The sequence below is a fragment of the Calliopsis andreniformis genome, unplaced genomic scaffold (genome assembly GCF_051401765.1).
Source record: "Calliopsis andreniformis isolate RMS-2024a unplaced genomic scaffold, iyCalAndr_principal scaffold0048, whole genome shotgun sequence".
In the NCBI taxonomy this organism is placed as follows: Eukaryota; Metazoa; Arthropoda; class Insecta; order Hymenoptera; family Andrenidae; genus Calliopsis; species Calliopsis andreniformis.
The window spans coordinates 1883981-1902590 of NW_027480457.1; the positions used below are offsets into that span (position 1 = coordinate 1883981).

Sequence of the window (18610 nt, forward strand, 5' to 3'; positions counted from 1 at the left end):
AGTAACATTACTTTATAACTACTTCAGGACAAGGAACAACATCATCCCTTTCTCTGACTAGATGCTGCTCTCAAATAATCACCCTTAATCGCAATGTTCACTTACGAAAAATAATCTTTAGTTCAGAAATGGACACAATTTCATTTAATTTTATTATGACCAATACCACATATAAATACACAAAAATAGAGAAAAGCGCCTATTTTGCAGTTCGCGTTTAAAGCATCGGAATCATCAATTATTATGAACTTTTAAGTATATTTTATTGTATTTCTAACTGAAGTCTACCATCAACAAACAATGAAAATCTAAATAATTAATTTTGATGCTACCGCTTTCAATTACAACTGAATATAAACAGAATTAAAAATATAGGTAATTGTGAATTGTAACTTTGACAAAATAATCGATAATTAATTATGTAAGGTGTAACAAGTATACGTTGAAATATTCTAAGGGGCGGTAGGGGAGTTCAAATGGAACATAAAATATCCTATGACACACTGTCCACACTGCTTCCATTGTACAATAATAATAAAAATCCATTTCCTAGAAATATCTCGGATTTTCAAACCTTTATAAAAATTAAACTGTAAGAGTTACAGCAAACTGCATGACTTTTTTACTCTATTTCTACCCCGCAAAGTACCTGCAAAATCACAGAATTTTTTCATTGTTATTTCGAAATATAGGTTTGTTAACTTCTAGACATTATTATTGCAAAATGAAGGCAGATTGGACACTATGTTATAAGATATCTTGTGTTCCATTTGGACTTCCCTACCACCCCTCAGCATATTTTAGTATATACTTATTACACCCAGTACAAAAAAGGAACCGCCACATTAAGACTTAGTTTCCGAGATATTCGCAAAAGATTGTTGATACTGTTACATACATTGAAATTTGAGTATAAGTACTCATTTCTGACAACGAAACGTAATTTCACGACCACTGGGTAGCTACTTTTTCTATAAACATGTTAGTAACCACGTATTTTTAAAGAGAGTTTGAGAAAAAGTGATGCTAAACAGTCCTGGCGGCAGGTGACAGTTGATGATGACGTTGGGTCTCCCAGCTATCGAGTGTCGATCCATTGATTGTTTATGTTTGAAAAGTGTGTCTAGATATGGCAAGCGACTCAACCCGATGTCGTATTGCTAAAGAATACGGACTCTGTTTCTGGAGGATTTGGTTATGGAGTGGAGAAGGTTATGGTTTTCGGGAAAATGACTGTAATGAACTCCACGACACTTAACACAGAGTCTGGAAACAAAAAATATCGTCGATTTCTAACAAACAGATCGCAGTGAAGGTACCTTTACATATGTTTTTAAGAAAATGTCAAATTTAAATTCTGCCTATACTTGAGTCTTTATTTAAATAATTACGGAAATGCGTGAGGAGAGATCTGCTTCTCTCCCTGTATGCCCTCACCGTAAAAGGGCCAATTAGAGACCAATTCTGACCTATCTTTTTTTCCAATTAGAAAAATACTGAAATACTGATAATTCATTAAACGTATGGAAGCTTCTTGCAAAGTATGAAATGAACATTTCGTTAAATTTCGAATTGTATGATCCGGCTATTTCAATATTCTCCTAATTAGGAAAGCAAAATGGATCAGAGTTACATTAGACCTTTTATGGCGTGGGGTGCAGAACATTTTCCTCGCACAGACGTTGAAGTTTTGAACTTCTTCGAAGGAAATATGTTAGTAAATATTACTATATTTATTAGTGTATAAGTATATTTCGGTAATTATTTGAATAAGGGCTCAGGTGTACGTAAGATTTAAATCTGTCATTTCCTTTAAAAAATAAACACAAGTATATCATTTTTTCATGTGTCCTTGATTAATTCCTTGTCTTCTTAACGTGAACGTAATTGAAAAACGAGATAAGCTTATAATAAACCTAAACTAAACTTACCTCGAGTGTTCAAAGTGTAATACAGTATTATCTCAAAGGTATAACACATTTGGTCCCGAAGAATCACATTTATCGTACAGGTCCTACGTTCTGTATAGTTTGTCGAACGTATAAAAGAGATTTACTAGACGAGAGAGAGGAGCCAAAAGTTGAGTGGGTAATTTGTGCTATAATCCCCATCTTAGCTGTACCTTCCACTCACTATCCACCTATTGTTAGGGGTCGCGGACTGTCATATGTGTCGAACGTCTGATTGATCGGATTGAGTCGGAAGAATTCGGACGAGATTGGTTGGGTGCCCGCAACATACGAATGCTCGGATGGTCCGAAACAATCTGGTAGACGGATAGAGTCGGGTAGCTCAATGTATTCGGATGTTCCAACAGACTTGAACATTTCCAAACAGCCTGACTCTATGCGTTGTGCCGGTTCGGATCGGAAGATACCGGATAGAATTGATTGAAGTATGCACGTGTTGATTGCCGACAACTTTAATTCTAATATGTATAATGTTATATCTCTTAGAAAGATATGAACTGAACATATTTAACAAACGAAATAACAAATTATAAAATGATAATATGAATATCAATAACCTACAGATTCTAAATATAATAACTTCAATTAAACATAAAACATAACACAATAGCTAGAATCGAAGTGACGACAGAAAGATGTGGAATTATACTCAACTTCTTGTATATGGTGCGAACTAATTAATGTTGAAAAACATTTCACGGAAAGAACTCTAGTTTGAAACATTTATAATAACGATCAAGCTTCAAAGACTTAAAAAAATCACTTTTATATTATAATTTGCTGGTAAAATACACTTAAATCAAGGTCAATAAATTTTTTTAAAAACCGAATTCCTCTGTTTTATTTAAAATTTTTATGTATATAAGAATTCAAATATATTTAGTTATCATGACTATGATTACTTTTATATTGAACAGATCTTATTTTTAGTTAATGTTGTAATTCTGTTGGCTATTCAGTGTATTAAAATAGGTATAAGGTTTCTTATTTTATTTTAAAATCGGCACAATTCTTCCGGACAATAACACCGCAGCACACGCTAAAAGTATTGTTTGTCGAACATGAACGTTAGTTATATTGTTACTAATACTTATAGTAAAAAAAAGGGAATTCGGTCTTCAATAATCAACAACACAGACGATTACTTCTCGTGTGATAGTTAAATTAAAAGCGGTGGCACTTGTAAAGCGGTGCAACTTTAATGGCCACTACGCCATGCCTACTTGACGTCGTGACAGTATCCAACCGCTTTACTTATTCCGACTGAATGCGTAAGTGATCTGCTGCACCGGGTACGTTTCCCGGAATGTATGGTCATACTTTTGCATTTACACGACGGACATCTAAACATCCGGACACAGGAAACGAAAATCTTAAAAATGAAGTATTAAAAGTGCTACTTTTTGGGATCATAATGAGATTTTAGGTATAGATGCACCCGTTTGGATGAGACTAGGCTTAATAGAATGATCGTGCCAACATTGTATTGCGATAATAGCATTCAATTTTAGATCTAAGTTGCGGATCCAATGACATTCACGATTAAAACTTTGCTTATGCAAAGCTCCAGTAAATATGTATGGTTGTGCCAGCAACGTCCTGTATATACTTGGCATTGCGGCATCACCGTACCACTTGATGCAGTTCATTCATGACCAAATCGAAATGTTCTAGACCTGAAAGTTCACTTTGCTACAGAAACAACTAAAATACGTGGAAATGAAATATATAATTTAACGAATATAACATTTCGAACGAAGAAGTGTTTAAAATTTTTCAATGTTGTCAGCAACCTTTCAAGCAGCTATACTGATTTAGAAACGGAGTGGAAGAATGAACATTGCCGTCGAGATAAGAAGCTTTCTAAAAGTACGTATTACAAAGACAGTTGAAATGTGTCGGAAACTATTTAGTTCACGACTATATTACCGTAATACTTTAATACTCAAAATGATTAAAAGAATCGGTTTATACAAGAACAACTATCTCTTTCTGAAAAATACAAGAACCATTATCTTTATACAAGAATAATTATCTCTTTCTAAAAAAGGGTGCAGTTGTACTTTGCGAATGTATTAATGCATAAGAATACGTAACTATGGCATAGAATTGTAGAAAATGTAATACCACGTAGTTTAGTCCTGTACCATTTTTGTCTATTTGTAATAGCTGTAAAGATATAGCTACGCGAATCACCCTATAGTTGACTTGGTGGCTCTATCAATCATTACGGCGATAGTTTTATGCGTTCTCACTTGTATCTTAGACAGCACACGAATGAATTACAAATGAAGAAAGATAGGTGGCATAAGTTTTTATGTGTAAGTATATTGTATGCAGGCATGTGTGCGTGTGTGTGCTAGCCGACGAATTCATCGCCTCCACTGAATTGCGTTGCGGTGTGACAGTCGTGATGGTCGATTTTTTGAGCACGCGTGTCACCAGAGCATTCAGGACAGAGTCATTTATGTTTCGACTTGTACGGCAAAGCCAATAAAACGTTAATTTTTGCATTAAGAATCTCCTTCCAGTCTCCTTATAGAATCAGAAGCGGGATGAATGTCCTTGTGCCTCATGTTCGGAAATCCGATTTCTTTTTGTCTAACACGGATAGCGAAGTTTGTGTGCCACATCCGTGAAAACTTGTTTCCTTTTGGCTTTCAAATACTATTTGGTGTGCGTACCTTTTGTGAAGCTTCGTTAAAAAAGGGTGACTGTGAGATTAAAAAGTATGTCGAGACAAAATTGTAGGTGGATAGTGGAAACTTTTGCCAAAATACATGGTGGACAAAAAGACGCTTTAAACCATTTTACTATTATAGAACTGAATGCTTTGCTCAGAGAAACGAACACTATGACTAGTAGAAATAAAAATGAGCTAATTGCCCGTTGATAGAAGCTGAACCGGAAAGCGTAAATGACGTTACCAGCTTGCTCGACGAGCTAAATCCACCAGACGAAGTCACGAGTTAGAGTGAATATGACTGAGTTGCAACAGTAGAAGAACCTCCGCCAGTCAAAAAGAATTTGAATTATCGCAACACGAGAAGGAATTACTAGAAAGAGAATTGGGGTCAGTGTACAGGGAAAGAGAAATCTCATTCACATCGAGGTTGGACACGAGTGATTCTCCCTCTCGAGGCACCAGTATTAAGACTGTCGCGGACTTATTGAATGAATTTGCAGGCGATGGTGAAGAATTTTCCAATTGGCGAACGCAAGCCGAACTACTTCGACCAAACATACGGCTTGGACCAAAATTCGATAAAACTCATCATTCATTAGCGCCTAGAGGGAATGGCCCTAAAGTGATTTCGGGCGAAGGCAGGCAACATTTCCAAAATCTTCAAAGAATTGCGTCGCTTATTCGACGACCGCCCTAGCAAACTGACTCGCAGAAAACGACTCGAGACAAGAACCTGGAAGAAGGATGAATCTTTCATTGATTACTTTCATGACAAGTTGACTGTGGCCGAAGATGCATGTACGAGCAGAGAGAGATTGGTTGATCTGCTTATCGGTGGTGTACTTGACCCAGAGATGAGAAATCAAGCACGAATGCATTGCTTTGTAACGCCCGATAACATGTTGAAGACCTTCTCAAAGCATGAGATACAAGGAATGAGGCATAACCGGGAAAGGTGAGAGATCAGACGACCTTTCCATCAAGAAAACCGAATACAACGCCGCACCGAACTGTGGTTTTCCAACTGCAACACCACAGGACACTTTCAGAAGGATTGACCGGAGCCGGAACAAGATTGGGGATCCTGCTGCCAATGTAGAAGTCATTTGCATCGAGTTGCCGCTTGCCCACGGAACGCAACAGCGAAGAAGTCAATGGCGACTGGGAAGGAAACAGTGACAGCAACTACAAGAGGATCGACGGTGGTTAGGAAGGGGTCAACTTAATCCAGCCTACTTCGCCAGAAGCAGCATTCATGGTGCCCATCAAATTTTCGGCAGGGCCTAACGGTGGCCAAACAAATTCCTATATCATTTTAGTAATTATCGATTCGGGATTTCCAGTGAGCCTTATCAAATCCAACCTAGTACCAGCTGAACATTATGCACCTGTCTCGGCGGAAAAATATTCTTTTAAAGGTTTAACACGTTCGCGACGGGATGTACCACCGGTGGTACATTTTTGTCTGTCCCATGTGACGGGATGAGCCACCGGTGTTAAATACATAATTATCTCATCGGGCAGGCTGAGCCACCGGTGATACATGAACTATCGTCGCGTCATAGCATTTAAATAACTGATTACTGTAATTAACAAATTTATTTACATCTTTATATACATAAGAGAACTGTTACTTGTTGTGAATTTCTTTAAAACATTGTAAGCACAAAACCGGCTGACTGTCGCAAAGAGGACAAAACGAAGTAACACGCTTAGCTTTTTTTGTGGCTGTGGAGGCACCCACTTGTTCAGATAATTTTCTATAGCATTCTTTGCAGCGTTTACGAACATTTCTCGCAAAGCACAGATATATGTCTAGAAAATGATGAGTCTTATGCTTTACTTGCCTTATTGGCATTTCGCAGCTGCTAATAATTTATCAATAATTATTTCTCTAAATTTCAAAATACTCAATTGGCGACTGCACCATTGTTTGTGTATGTAATATGCATTTACCACTGCTGTACCGCAAAGCAGCTGTACTACAATCTGTTTTATACCATTTTTAATAAGATGACATTTGATCTGACAAATCAATGCCTTTTTTGCATTATTATAATCAAGAACGAGATTAGGTTCCTGTTTTCCAGATTTTCCTTCGATTAGTAGACACTTATAATTTTTGCGTGTTGTTAACATGGAAACTGTTCTTTTATCGGTCTACTTGACAAATTTTATGCCTGAATTATTTTCAATGACCATAATTTCCCTACGTTTTTGTTTTTTCTTTGCTTCTATTGGCAACAATTTTCGGTTTTGCTGCACTGTGCTGCAAAAATACATTTGTTTTTGTAACAGTGATTGTACTAAGAGAATACTGGAATAATAGCTATATGCATACAGAGTTCCGTGTTCAAACAATAAGCCATTCATCAGATTTTCCACAAGATCGTATGAATGTCCATTTGTTGAAGTTGTTGAACTCTTTCCGCTATATACATCTAAATCGTAAGTGTAGCCATTTGGTAAACACAACTTATATACATAATTTTATACCATATTTATGGCGTTTCCCTTTGACGTATTGATGCAAACGTAAGCGTTCACGCCATAAAATCATGCTCCCATCAGGTACTACGGTTTTTCCAGGTTTTATTATACTCTTGAACGTATTAAGAATCTCTTCCATAATGTCTTCAATTTTGTTTAAGGGTTCCTCGATTCTGCATCTTTTATTATCGGAAAAATGTAAATACTTTTAAATGGCCAAGAAACGATCGCGCTTCATGACACTCTTTATAGGGACATTACCGTGCATGTTACTGTCGGACGAACTAACCTAATGTCTGGCATTTGTATGATCCGTATAATTAATAATATACCAATAAAAGCCTTCATTTCGCTTATTGTAACGGATACTCAGCAGCTCTGATGTCTTTTAGCTTCTTTTACCAGTGCCACTTTGAATGGCATATTCATTTGTTTGTTAAACCATAAGTTGAATTATGCTTATCGGTCAGAAATAGTCTATATATTTCCAAAGGATCATCGCAATTAATATTTTGTATTAGAAGCTCCGCATTTTGCCCACACTCATGTTTTATCACTTTTATCTGTTTCTGTTTTCTGAACTGGTTGCCATTCTCCTTCTTGAAACGTTATATTCGTAGACAAATGTAAATTCGAAAGTGTAATGCATGAATTGTCAATACTATATTTTACCTCAGATGTACTGTTATCTGAAGTGTAACAGATAAGTCGTAGTTTTTTCCTCCGATAACATATATCAGATTTATCCGATGAATCGTCGAATTTTCTTCTTGATATTCTAATGGGAAATTATTTTGACTGAAATTCAATTTGGAATTAAGGTTATCATATATATAAAAGAATTTTAATGATTTTTAGACCCTTCTTTTTAGAAAAATGACGAAAATATGTAAGTATTCATGTAGAGCTTAAAAATACAAAATAGTTAATTAATTGAGTTTTTGAGCAGATTTCTAATTTAGAAGTTAGTAGATAAGATAATATCTATAATGAACAAGTTCAAAATGACGCATCTAACAAACGTGCAACAAGAATAATGAATTATTATTTAACCAAACATATCCCATTCTCAGAACAGGTAACTTTGCTAGTAATACATATACAAACGTTGTATTACTTCAAAAATGCAACTAAATATTGAGATATATACAGAACACTACCTTAGAACAAAAATATTATCTAAATTATTATAGCACAATATTTATTTTGCTATAGTGTTTGGATGAATAACAATAGTTCTCCTCTTAAACGCCATCTCTGAGGTCTTCAGTTTAACACCAAGGAGAAAATAAATACATACATAATTTCGAATTAGCGCTGCCAGATGGGAGAAAGTACGAAAAACAACACCGCCCCACGGCCAGGACACTAAATTCAGGCCCCGTCACAAACGTGTTAAATGGGTTGCCGTTAGCGTTTCAAGCAATTTTCGAAAGACAAATAGATGTAGAGAGGATCGTAATGAAAACAAAATTTCTAGTATCCCGCGATACTGGGTCGCGATTTCGTATTGTATCCTTCCGTAACGATCACATTGGACCATAAATTCGTGATTGAAAAAGCTTTTTCAAAGAGTACCATGGATATAAACTTCGAAAACTAAATATTACAAATAGACTACATCGAATAATTGGTTACAATTACAGACGATACAGAGATGAAAATTAAATAAAGAAATGATTCAATTAGTTTTCGCTCCTGGAAATTAGCACTCAATAGTAACTGATGTGTCGTAAACCCCTGGGTAGTTGCACAGGATAGACTTGCTGACTTTGGAGGCCTGGAGTAAGGCCCAGGTCAGGCATTTAGTTTCGTGTTCCCTACCACTTTACATATCGAAAGATGGGCGAAATCAACAATTTCGCTATTGGTCCTGTGTTCGCCCTTCCACTAAAATTTGTCTTGAAGTAGGGAAAACAGAATTTTCATGGAAGGGAGAGCACAGGAAGAAAGGTAGAATTAAGACGAACTATCAACTAGAAACTTGTATACTATTCTCTTTTTTGGCTTTCTCCCGGTCATTGTACGACCTCAGTTTCTGAGTTTTCACATACGTGTTACTTAGTTTTTTGTTGTGCACAATAAATTTGTTTTAAAATCGAGTGTGTTAATGAACCAGTTCACCATTTAACAATGCACTCAAAACACCAGTAAAGAAAACACAAAGTGGATTTTAGACTATCCCACCCTACGAAATGCGAAGTACAAAGATCCGTCGGGTTAGCGAGTTACTTTCATCTGTTCATAAAAAATTTTTCGTTCACAGCGAAGCCATTGTATGATCTTCTGAGAAAGAACGAAACTTTTCATTTTGGCCTCGAAGAAAATCGTGCGTCCGAGACACTCAAACAACTGTTAACGACAGATCCAATATTAGTTGTTTACGACCCTCAGTTGAAAACAGAACTCCATTACGACGCAAGCACCAGTGAATTCGTAGTCATTCCATTATAAAAACAACCCTGCAGTCCTCTAAGGCCCGTGTTCTATTTCAGCAAAAGGTCGACTATTCAAGAAGCAAAGTAGCACAGTTTTGAACTTGAGTGCTTGGTGGTAGTATGTGCAATTAAGAGATTCCACATGTATTTAAGTGGAGTCAAATGTACAATAATTACGGATTGTGACAGCTTCCAGTTTACACTGGCTAAGCAGTCTTTGAATCCACAAATTTATCCACTGGTATTGTTCTTTTAAAGTTACAATTACGAAATAGAACACCGACCTAACAATAAAATAAATCACATCGATGCGTTAAGTAGGTGTCATAGTATATTAATACTAGAACTCAGAACGTTCGAATAAGTGCTGGCAATTAAACAAGATCAAGACCCTAAAATGCCTGAAATCGAGTAAAATCTATAAACCTCAGAGGATAAATCTTTCAAGTTAAAAGATAGATCACACGTGTCACGACGATCTGGTCTACGTAGACACCGAAAAAGTCGTAGAGGCGATCTGCCGAGTATACTGCCGAATATTCTCGGAAACTAGAAATAAAGTTAAGAATTATATACGCAAGTGTCTCAAATGTATAGAATTTTCGAACATCAAAGGACGATAAGAAGGTTACTTACATAGTATCTCAAATGAAAACCTCCCTTTCTAGACAATGCACCTACACCATTACGGCCCACTAGAAAGAAGTAAACGTAGATACTACTCGAATACTTCAGGAACTATACTAAACCACGTCGGATTATTAGTGATAGAGGAACTGCGTCATTTTTCACGCGTTTAAGACATTCTTAGGCGAAGAAGACGTTTCGCAAACATTAATAGCCGTAGGAACGCCCAGGGTCAATGGCGAAGTGGAATAATACAATGGTTTACTAACTCCTATGCTAAATTATCCACAAAACCAAAGACTTGGTATCACGCTTTGTACCAAGTAGAATATGAATTAAACAACATTATGTGTAAATTAATAGTAACCACCCCAAGTGTGTTATTGTTCGGCATGTATCAACTAGGTCGCATAATGAACGATTGCGGCCCGATCTTGATACCTATTCCGAGAATGATCCGAACATAAATAAGCTTAGGGATATTACGTGCGAAAGCATTCAAGTAAGTCAAGAGAAAAATGAACGAACTTACAACCTATGACGCAAACCGAGCACCACTTATCCAACACACGATTAAATGTCGATAAGGAATCATGACGAGACTCCCGGGATTAATAAAAGAAATCGTCCCCAAATTCAAAGGCTCGTATAAAATAACAGAAACTTTACATCATAATTGTTACATAATTCAGGATATAGAAGGATCTCAAATAATTCGCACATCGCTCTCGACGGTGATGGGCCCTGACCAAATGAAATTGTGGACTCGCCAATGATTTCATCACTAGACCATGTTATATACATGTACAGGGTGAGTCACCTACCATTTACACCTCAAATATCTTTTTTATTTTTAAAGACACGTCAAATGTCCCAAATACAAAGTTGAATGGTTTAATGGAGCTTACACAATGCCAAACAAATTTTTACTTTTTTGTCACTTTTTTTAGAGATATCAAGGTCAGCTCCATTTTTTCAAACGGAACCACCTCTTTTTAAATACTTACAATGATAGTTCCTTTCATTAGGAGTTCAGTGACTACAATTATTCAAGCTCATTCAAGCTTACGGACAGAGAAAGAGTATAAGATTTAAAATATGAAAACGGAATATCTGTGTTTCATAAATGTTCGAAATGATGACCGTATATATCGATACATTACTGTAAACGGGCCCTGAAGGAATATTGAACTGTACAAGTATATCCGAGGTGATATTTGCACATGTTGTGCTGATACGCTGATGCATATTTTCAACTGTTGTTGGAGCATTCGTGTACACGGTATCGTTTAGCAGACCCCACAAAAAGAAATCCAGTGGATTTAAATCAAGCGAACGTGCTAGCCATGAAACAGTTCCACCTCGTCCAATCTATCGGTTTTGAAACCTAGAATGCAACATTTCTCCTGTTATTGGCGTATAATGGCCAGGACAGTCGTCACGTTGATATCACGTATTATGACGGCTTTGTAAAGAGACATCTTCCAACAAAATTGGCAGATCTTCTTGCAAAAATAGACAATATTTTTGTCTTGTCATCGTTCCGGCAATGAAGTGTGGCCAGATTACTTTATCGTTCAAAATACCACACCACACATTTACACTTCATTGTCTTTGGTGGTCGAAGCCAGTTTGAATTATCAACAGACCAATAATGGGCGTTCCGTAGATTAATTGACCCATGATTATTAAATGTCACTTCATTCGTAAACAAGACTTAAATCTTGTATGTTTCTTCTGTTCGTGACCTTGAATGACCTTAAATAATTGTAGTCACTGAAATCCTAATGAAAGTTACTACGATTGTAGATGTTTAAAAAGAGATGGTTTCGTGTAAAAAAATGGAGCTGACCTTAATGCTTCTAAAAAAATGTCAAAAAAACAAAAATTCTTTTGGTATTGTATGAACTCCATTGAACCATTCAATTTTTTCCTTGAGACATTTGATATATTTTAAAATAGAACAAATATAATTGAGGTACAAACGTTAGATGACTCGCTTTGTATAGATTATTAATATTTTTGTAGTAACTTCGTCCTCATTTACTACTAATCTCTTTCATTTTTGCCTTTTCTTTTTTTCGTTTTCTTTCTTCTCAACGTATAGACATACGATAGTTAATAAGATATTGTAACTAATACGAAAACAAAGAATTTTAATTTTTTTACGATGTAACGTTAGAAAACAGCAATGTTACAAATATTTGTTGGCCGAACTGTAAGTGCATTGTATGCGGGCATGCGGTCGTTATCGACGATGTTTTGAGAACGCGTGTCGCGATAGCGTCCAGGATGCAGTCAGTCGCGTCTCGACCTGTACGGCGAAGCCAATGAAACGTTACTTTTGCATTGAGATCTCCTCTCCCAGTCCCCTTACATACATATGAAACATTTACTCTTATAAATATCATTTTAACTTTAACTCATTTCTCAATAATTTCAGATGACGGGAAAAAACTCAGCGAAAATTTGATTCGTTAAAATCAATTGTGTCTGTAGTTAAAGTTTGTCCGAGCAAATTTTTAAAATTGATATTTGTCCTTATACATATTTCAGAGACTATTTTCTCCTCGTAGGACAGTTCTATGGTAAAAAGTGTTTCAGAAACAGACATTTGAAACTTATTTTTTCCATCTTCAGTTTCTATGTAGTTTTTAGACAGTATAATGAAAGCAACGAGTAACTGGGAACTGTTATACGCAATAATAGTGCACCGTGTGTTGCCACATTGATTTTGCACCGTGAATATAAACGCCTGGGCTGTTGTAGATAGAGAACCATGTACGCGTCACAGGCAGGAGCTCAAGGGAGATGAGGGGGAGAGAAATCTGATTTATCGTCGATTACAATCGTTGATTGGATTCTGACGGATTTCTGTATGTCGCACAGTGATGCGCAAGTAACATCAATAACGAATAATGTCACTATTTCAAGACAATGGTCTTATATGTTTCTAAATTCGAACAATGGATATGAACGACTTTCAAACTTATTGCAGCAGCTAATACTTTTAAGTCATCAACAATCATTTACTAATTATCATGTACATATGCATGTACATACATATATATTATAATAGTTTATGTCGTTGTATAAATAGGTACTGATTTTCTACTAACTTTTTTAAAAAATTATCTTGATCTGCTTACAGGTTTCATGGATCAGACAACGGGATTTGCACATTCTAACAGTGGGAATCTTAACGTATACAAATGATCAGCGTTTTCAATCGTTGCATAGCGACGGGAGTGACGAATGGACATTAAAAATTAGTTCACCGCAGGTTCGGGATAGTGGAATATATGAATGTCAGGTCTCCACTGAACCAAAAATTAGTCAAGCTTTTAACTTGAGTGTTGTCGGTAAGTAATAAATAATTAGGACTTAATAATTTAGACTAAATTACTTAAAATATATTACAATAGGATCTGCTGTAGTCTGCTATGTTCAAGAAAACATACAACGTTGAGAGAGTAAACGTTGCACAGATATTCTGTGTATTAAATTTCTAATTTAATGAAGAAATAACAAGACAATTAGTTTTTCCCAAAGACATGTTCTGCCTGTGGCTTGCTTCTTAGGTTTCAATAATGATTTACGTATCGCTGTAGTTTATTTATATTAGCTGTAGTTTAACATATGTAGTCAATCGTTAATTTCACTTTCTGAACTGTTTGATAATATTGTTTTCCATCGCTTCCACTCCGTGAGACAACATAGTCAGGAAAGCGCAGGTCATAGATAGCGCGGTGGGGAAACACTGCTCTTGCAGACTTTAATCAATAGGAAAAATAGTCACGACTGACCTTCTAGTTACATCACTGGCCTCCAAATACAAATTTAACATAAACCCGAGAATTTAGCGTAATATTTATATGAGGCAATAAAGTTAATATAGAATATTTCCTTATACTGAAGTTTCTGTTTTGTTAGATGATTGATCTTAAAATAAGTTACTTTCTAATGTAATGGAATAATATCCATTACTGAGTCTATATTTAGTCTCTATATACGTACTCGGAAGCAACGTTAAAAACTAATACTTTTCTTAAATTTATTTTAAATGAAACTCTTAAGCATAAGAATATTACAATTTTCACTTACAAGTTGTATTAGAGTAATGACATAAAGATTTCTGTAACTCATAGCCCTGAATATTGTATCTATTAAGTTTTTCCATAGGACTATTGAATTTTTTTTTGCTCTCTAACAAATGGTTCTAAAAACAATTTGAAGGGAATCTAAATGTACTCTGACTTACTGTACTGCTGAACTTTAATTCTCTCTTCTCTGATTCCGAATCTGATTATTATCCGATGTTTAGAACATCTGAACAATGTTGTTAGATTGTGTAATAGATAGAATTTCTTTTCCGGTCCACAAGAGGGAGTGAATCTCTCTCACTTATTCGATAAAGCAGATTTCTTCATTCATAGACTACCCCATGTCAAATCGATTATGTTTTGCGGCCAATGTAAGACATTGTTATTTTTTCCCATATGCGCTGTCAAGTGAAAGGCTAAAAAGGGTGTTTGAAATCCACACTTTCTACATATTAATCCTGAAAAAAAAAGTTTCAACAGAAATTATTGAATATCAAATTTAAACGTGTATATGACAGTAAATAATTTTTTAATAACTTTTTACAAAGTAAAATAGATCATATTTAACATTTATCGAGTCGTATTACTCCTCTATCATAGTAATCCAAGTACTCTCAGGAATGATAAAAGAAGCACATTACTCAATTAAAAACTGTTTTTACATATACACTCTTCCATGTGTTACTACTGAACATTTCCTCCACTCAGTGCTTATGTTGGTTGTAAGATATTGCATATATTCGCGTTCATCTCAAACAGCACAGAACTAATATGGGGGTCATTGTGTTCACAGTGTCGAAGGCGAAGATCGACGGTAATTCGGAGTTATACATCAAAAGCGGAAGCGACATCAATCTAACCTGCGTCGTACTGCAGACGCCTGAGCCTCCGTCCTTCATTTACTGGTGAGTTTAATTGGACTTTCTCGAATTCAATTTACGCCATCACATAAATGCCGAATTCGCACGCTTACTACATGACACGAACGAACTTCACCAATGAAGTTCTCTATGAATCATTGAGACGGCTCTCCATGGGTTTCAATTACAGACTAAAATGGACGCGTAACAAGATGGTGATCGGAGATGGTTTCCTAACCTAAACTGCACTTTCGCCTAGACGGCGTATCATTTAGCTCACTTGTCCTATCATCAGTCTAACTTCCACGTGAATTTCGTACACTAAATCACGACCTAACATTTTACAGAAATATCTTTGTAAAAGTGATAATTCTATCCTTATTTAAAGAAATTCAAAATTAGTAACAAAATTACTTGAATCTGTTTTACCGAGCGAATGAGAAAGAGTCGCACTTAACGATAGACAGAGACTACTGATTTGCTACACAATACTACTTGACAATGTCGCACGAAATATGTAGATCCATCGTGCCACGTGTGCCTGACCTGTACTTCTGAAGTTTTTTCTTTCAAAAATCAATGCAAAGGACAATTTACTTCGTGACGTTATATACCACCAGAAATTAGTGACTCCTGAGCCAATTGTAACTCCTTCCCTACTTTCCTATTCCGCTTAGGTGTAAATGCACTTATATAAGGCGGCAAGTAAGTAATGGGCCAACGGTTGACGTAATATAGAATAGTGTGTAATTAAAAACTAAACGTTTCCGGATATATGTACATATGAACTTCTTCCATTGTCTTCGAATCGCAGAACGCACTCACCAAAAATGTCTTTCACGTTTGGAAACACCCTGTATTCATTAAAAAATATACTATAACAGTATTGTTTTTGTCTTGAACTGAAATTCAGAGCTTTAATCGAAGGAAAAGAGAAAGCTTGTACAAATGCATAGTAGTGATTTTTTAATACAATGTTGAAAAAGAAATTTGCACATTTTCCATGAGCATAAATTACTTACGTTTCAGGTACAAAGGTGATCACGTTATAAACTACAGTCAAAGAGGAGGCATCAGTGTCGTTACGGAGAAACAGACGCGACGGTCACGTCTTTTAATCTCCAGGGCGTTACCTGCTGATTCTGGAAATTACACATGTGCCCCATCTACAGCCGAGTCAGCCAGTGTTCTAGTCCACGTACTCAATGGTGGGTGAGTTAGAATAAGAAAAGTTTTACCAGAGGAACATCTTGCTGAATTTGTGCCGTTTCGCTCCAATTTTTAGAAAATAAATTTTCGTTACTATTGTGTACTACTGCACTCGATTTTACTCAAAACTTATTTTTAATCTTTCATGTCTTGCTTTTAAATAAGACTTTAATTCAAACACAAAATTCATTGACTTACTTAATGAACTTCATTCATGTAACCCCTTCGCGACGGAATCTGTCTTGGCTATGAGAGAAACATTTTCTACCACTTGTTAAAATGATATAAGTCTCCATAAAACCTTTATACACATGTATATATACACGTACGTGATACATACTGTGTTCTGCTTTCAAGACGAGACTTGGTACCTATAGATCTGTATTGCTGTTGGGGCTCTAGTCAGTGGAGCACTATACTTATTCTAAAGAAAAGTTTAAATATATTTCTTAAATACATATTTATAAGCGAAAAGTTGTATATGATAATGCAGTACTTCTGAAATAATGATAAATACTATTTAAATATGCCAAGGAAAAAGGAGAAAAGTTCTTTTCCACACTGAGTATCGAGAACCCAAGACCTACCACTTGGAAAGAAATTACCATCCGAGGTCACCCAAATATCTTCCTTGAGACTTCTACTATCATTTGAATATAGTATTATCGCACAATTCTCATTGTTGAAGCTTTCAAGTGTAAGCCGTTTCCTATAGGAAGAGATTTCCCGACGTTTCGCTAGCATTGCAGCTGGCTTCTTCAGGGGGCCGAAAGACACACTGAAACTGAAGTGTGTCTGGTACGGTGCACTATTTAAGTCTGGTTCATGCATCACTGAGCACCAATGATAAGGTGTTCCGGTTCATTGGACACCAGTGGTGTCGTTTTTAATTGTACAGCTGGACAATTAAAAAACTGGGAGGAGGGCCTTGGATTCAGGTGGTAATCAGTATCCCTGTTGATGTTATTGGGGTGCTTCATGATCTCGAACGTTTCCCGGTATTTTCGGGGAAAGTAGCCTTTCGTCTTGGCTAGGACCTTCGTTTTGTTGAAGAGTGTCTTGTGTCTTGTTGCCTTCTTATGTTCTGCAACAGCGGATTGTATATATCCCAATCTAGTGCAGCGCTCATGTTCTTTGAACCTTGTGCTCACGCTCCTTCCAGTTTCGCCAATGTAAACTTTACCACAACAAGGTATTTTGTATACTCCAGTCGATGAAAGCTGTAGTTGAGGATTTTTCGGGGAGGTGAGCATTTGGCCAATCTTGGTATGTGTAGTGAAGATGGTCTTTATGTTGTGTTTTTTGAGGATTCTACTTATGCGGTCAGTCGTGCCCTCTATATGCGGGACGAAGGTGGCATTGTGTTTGTCACTAATGTCTGGTTTGAATCGTTTGTTGGATGGGTTCATGATTCTATTTATGGTGCGATTTATTTTGTACTTTTTTTAATTGTATAACTGTACAATTAAAAACAGCACCATTGGTGCCCAATGAACCGGAACACCTTATCATTGGTGCTCAGTGATGCATGAACCACACTTAAGTAGTGCACCGTACCAGACACACTTCAGTTTCAGTGTGTCTTTCGACCCCCTGAAGAAGCCAGCTGCAATGCTAGCAAAACGTCGCGAAATCTCTTTCTACAGGACACGGCTTACACCCCAAAACTTCAACAATGAGAATTGTATGATGCTGGGCCGTGAAAGCCTCGAATCTCTGATCAGTATTATCGCGATAGTGATACCAACTTTGGGACTCCGGTCCCACTATCACGTAGGTACTACGAATTTTGGGGTCACATTTTATGGGAGTGAAGGTTGGTGATTTGGTTTTCTTACAGAAAAGGACAGTGATTAAAAGAGAGAGAGGGAAAGAGAGTCGAGGTTCCAAAGAGGTTTAAATGCCTACATATTAGTGAAACAAAAGCAACGTAACGTCATTAAAAAATATAAATTTTGTCGTTTTTGGTTTTTTGTGAATCAAAATTTTATTATTACACTGTAGAGAATTTTCCAATCAAAACGATACGAAACATGTTATGATTTGATTTATATTTATCGGTTTAATGAATGTTAACATTTTTTGCATTATATACACGTCGTTCTTCATAATTTACAAATGGTCGAAATAATGTCATGATTGGTTTCATTTTTACTTGCTGTAACATATGAGCTAAAGAACCTCTAAGTGATAACGAAAACTAAAACCAAAACGGTTCAAAGTATAT

At 36.2% G+C, this 18610-nt stretch overlaps 1 protein-coding gene across 1 annotated transcript in view; it reads left to right on the top strand.

Annotated features, from left to right (window-relative positions):
- LOC143187506 (opioid-binding protein/cell adhesion molecule homolog) overlaps positions 1-18610 on the top strand; it is a 500242-nt gene that overhangs the window by 335719 nt on the left and 145913 nt on the right. Inside the window, exons 3-5 of the mRNA XM_076391722.1 lie at positions 13363-13573; positions 15108-15219; positions 16204-16382. Coding sequence (XP_076247837.1) covers positions 13363-13573; positions 15108-15219; positions 16204-16382 — 502 coding nt within the window. The remainder of the gene's footprint in view (positions 1-13362; positions 13574-15107; positions 15220-16203; positions 16383-18610) is intronic.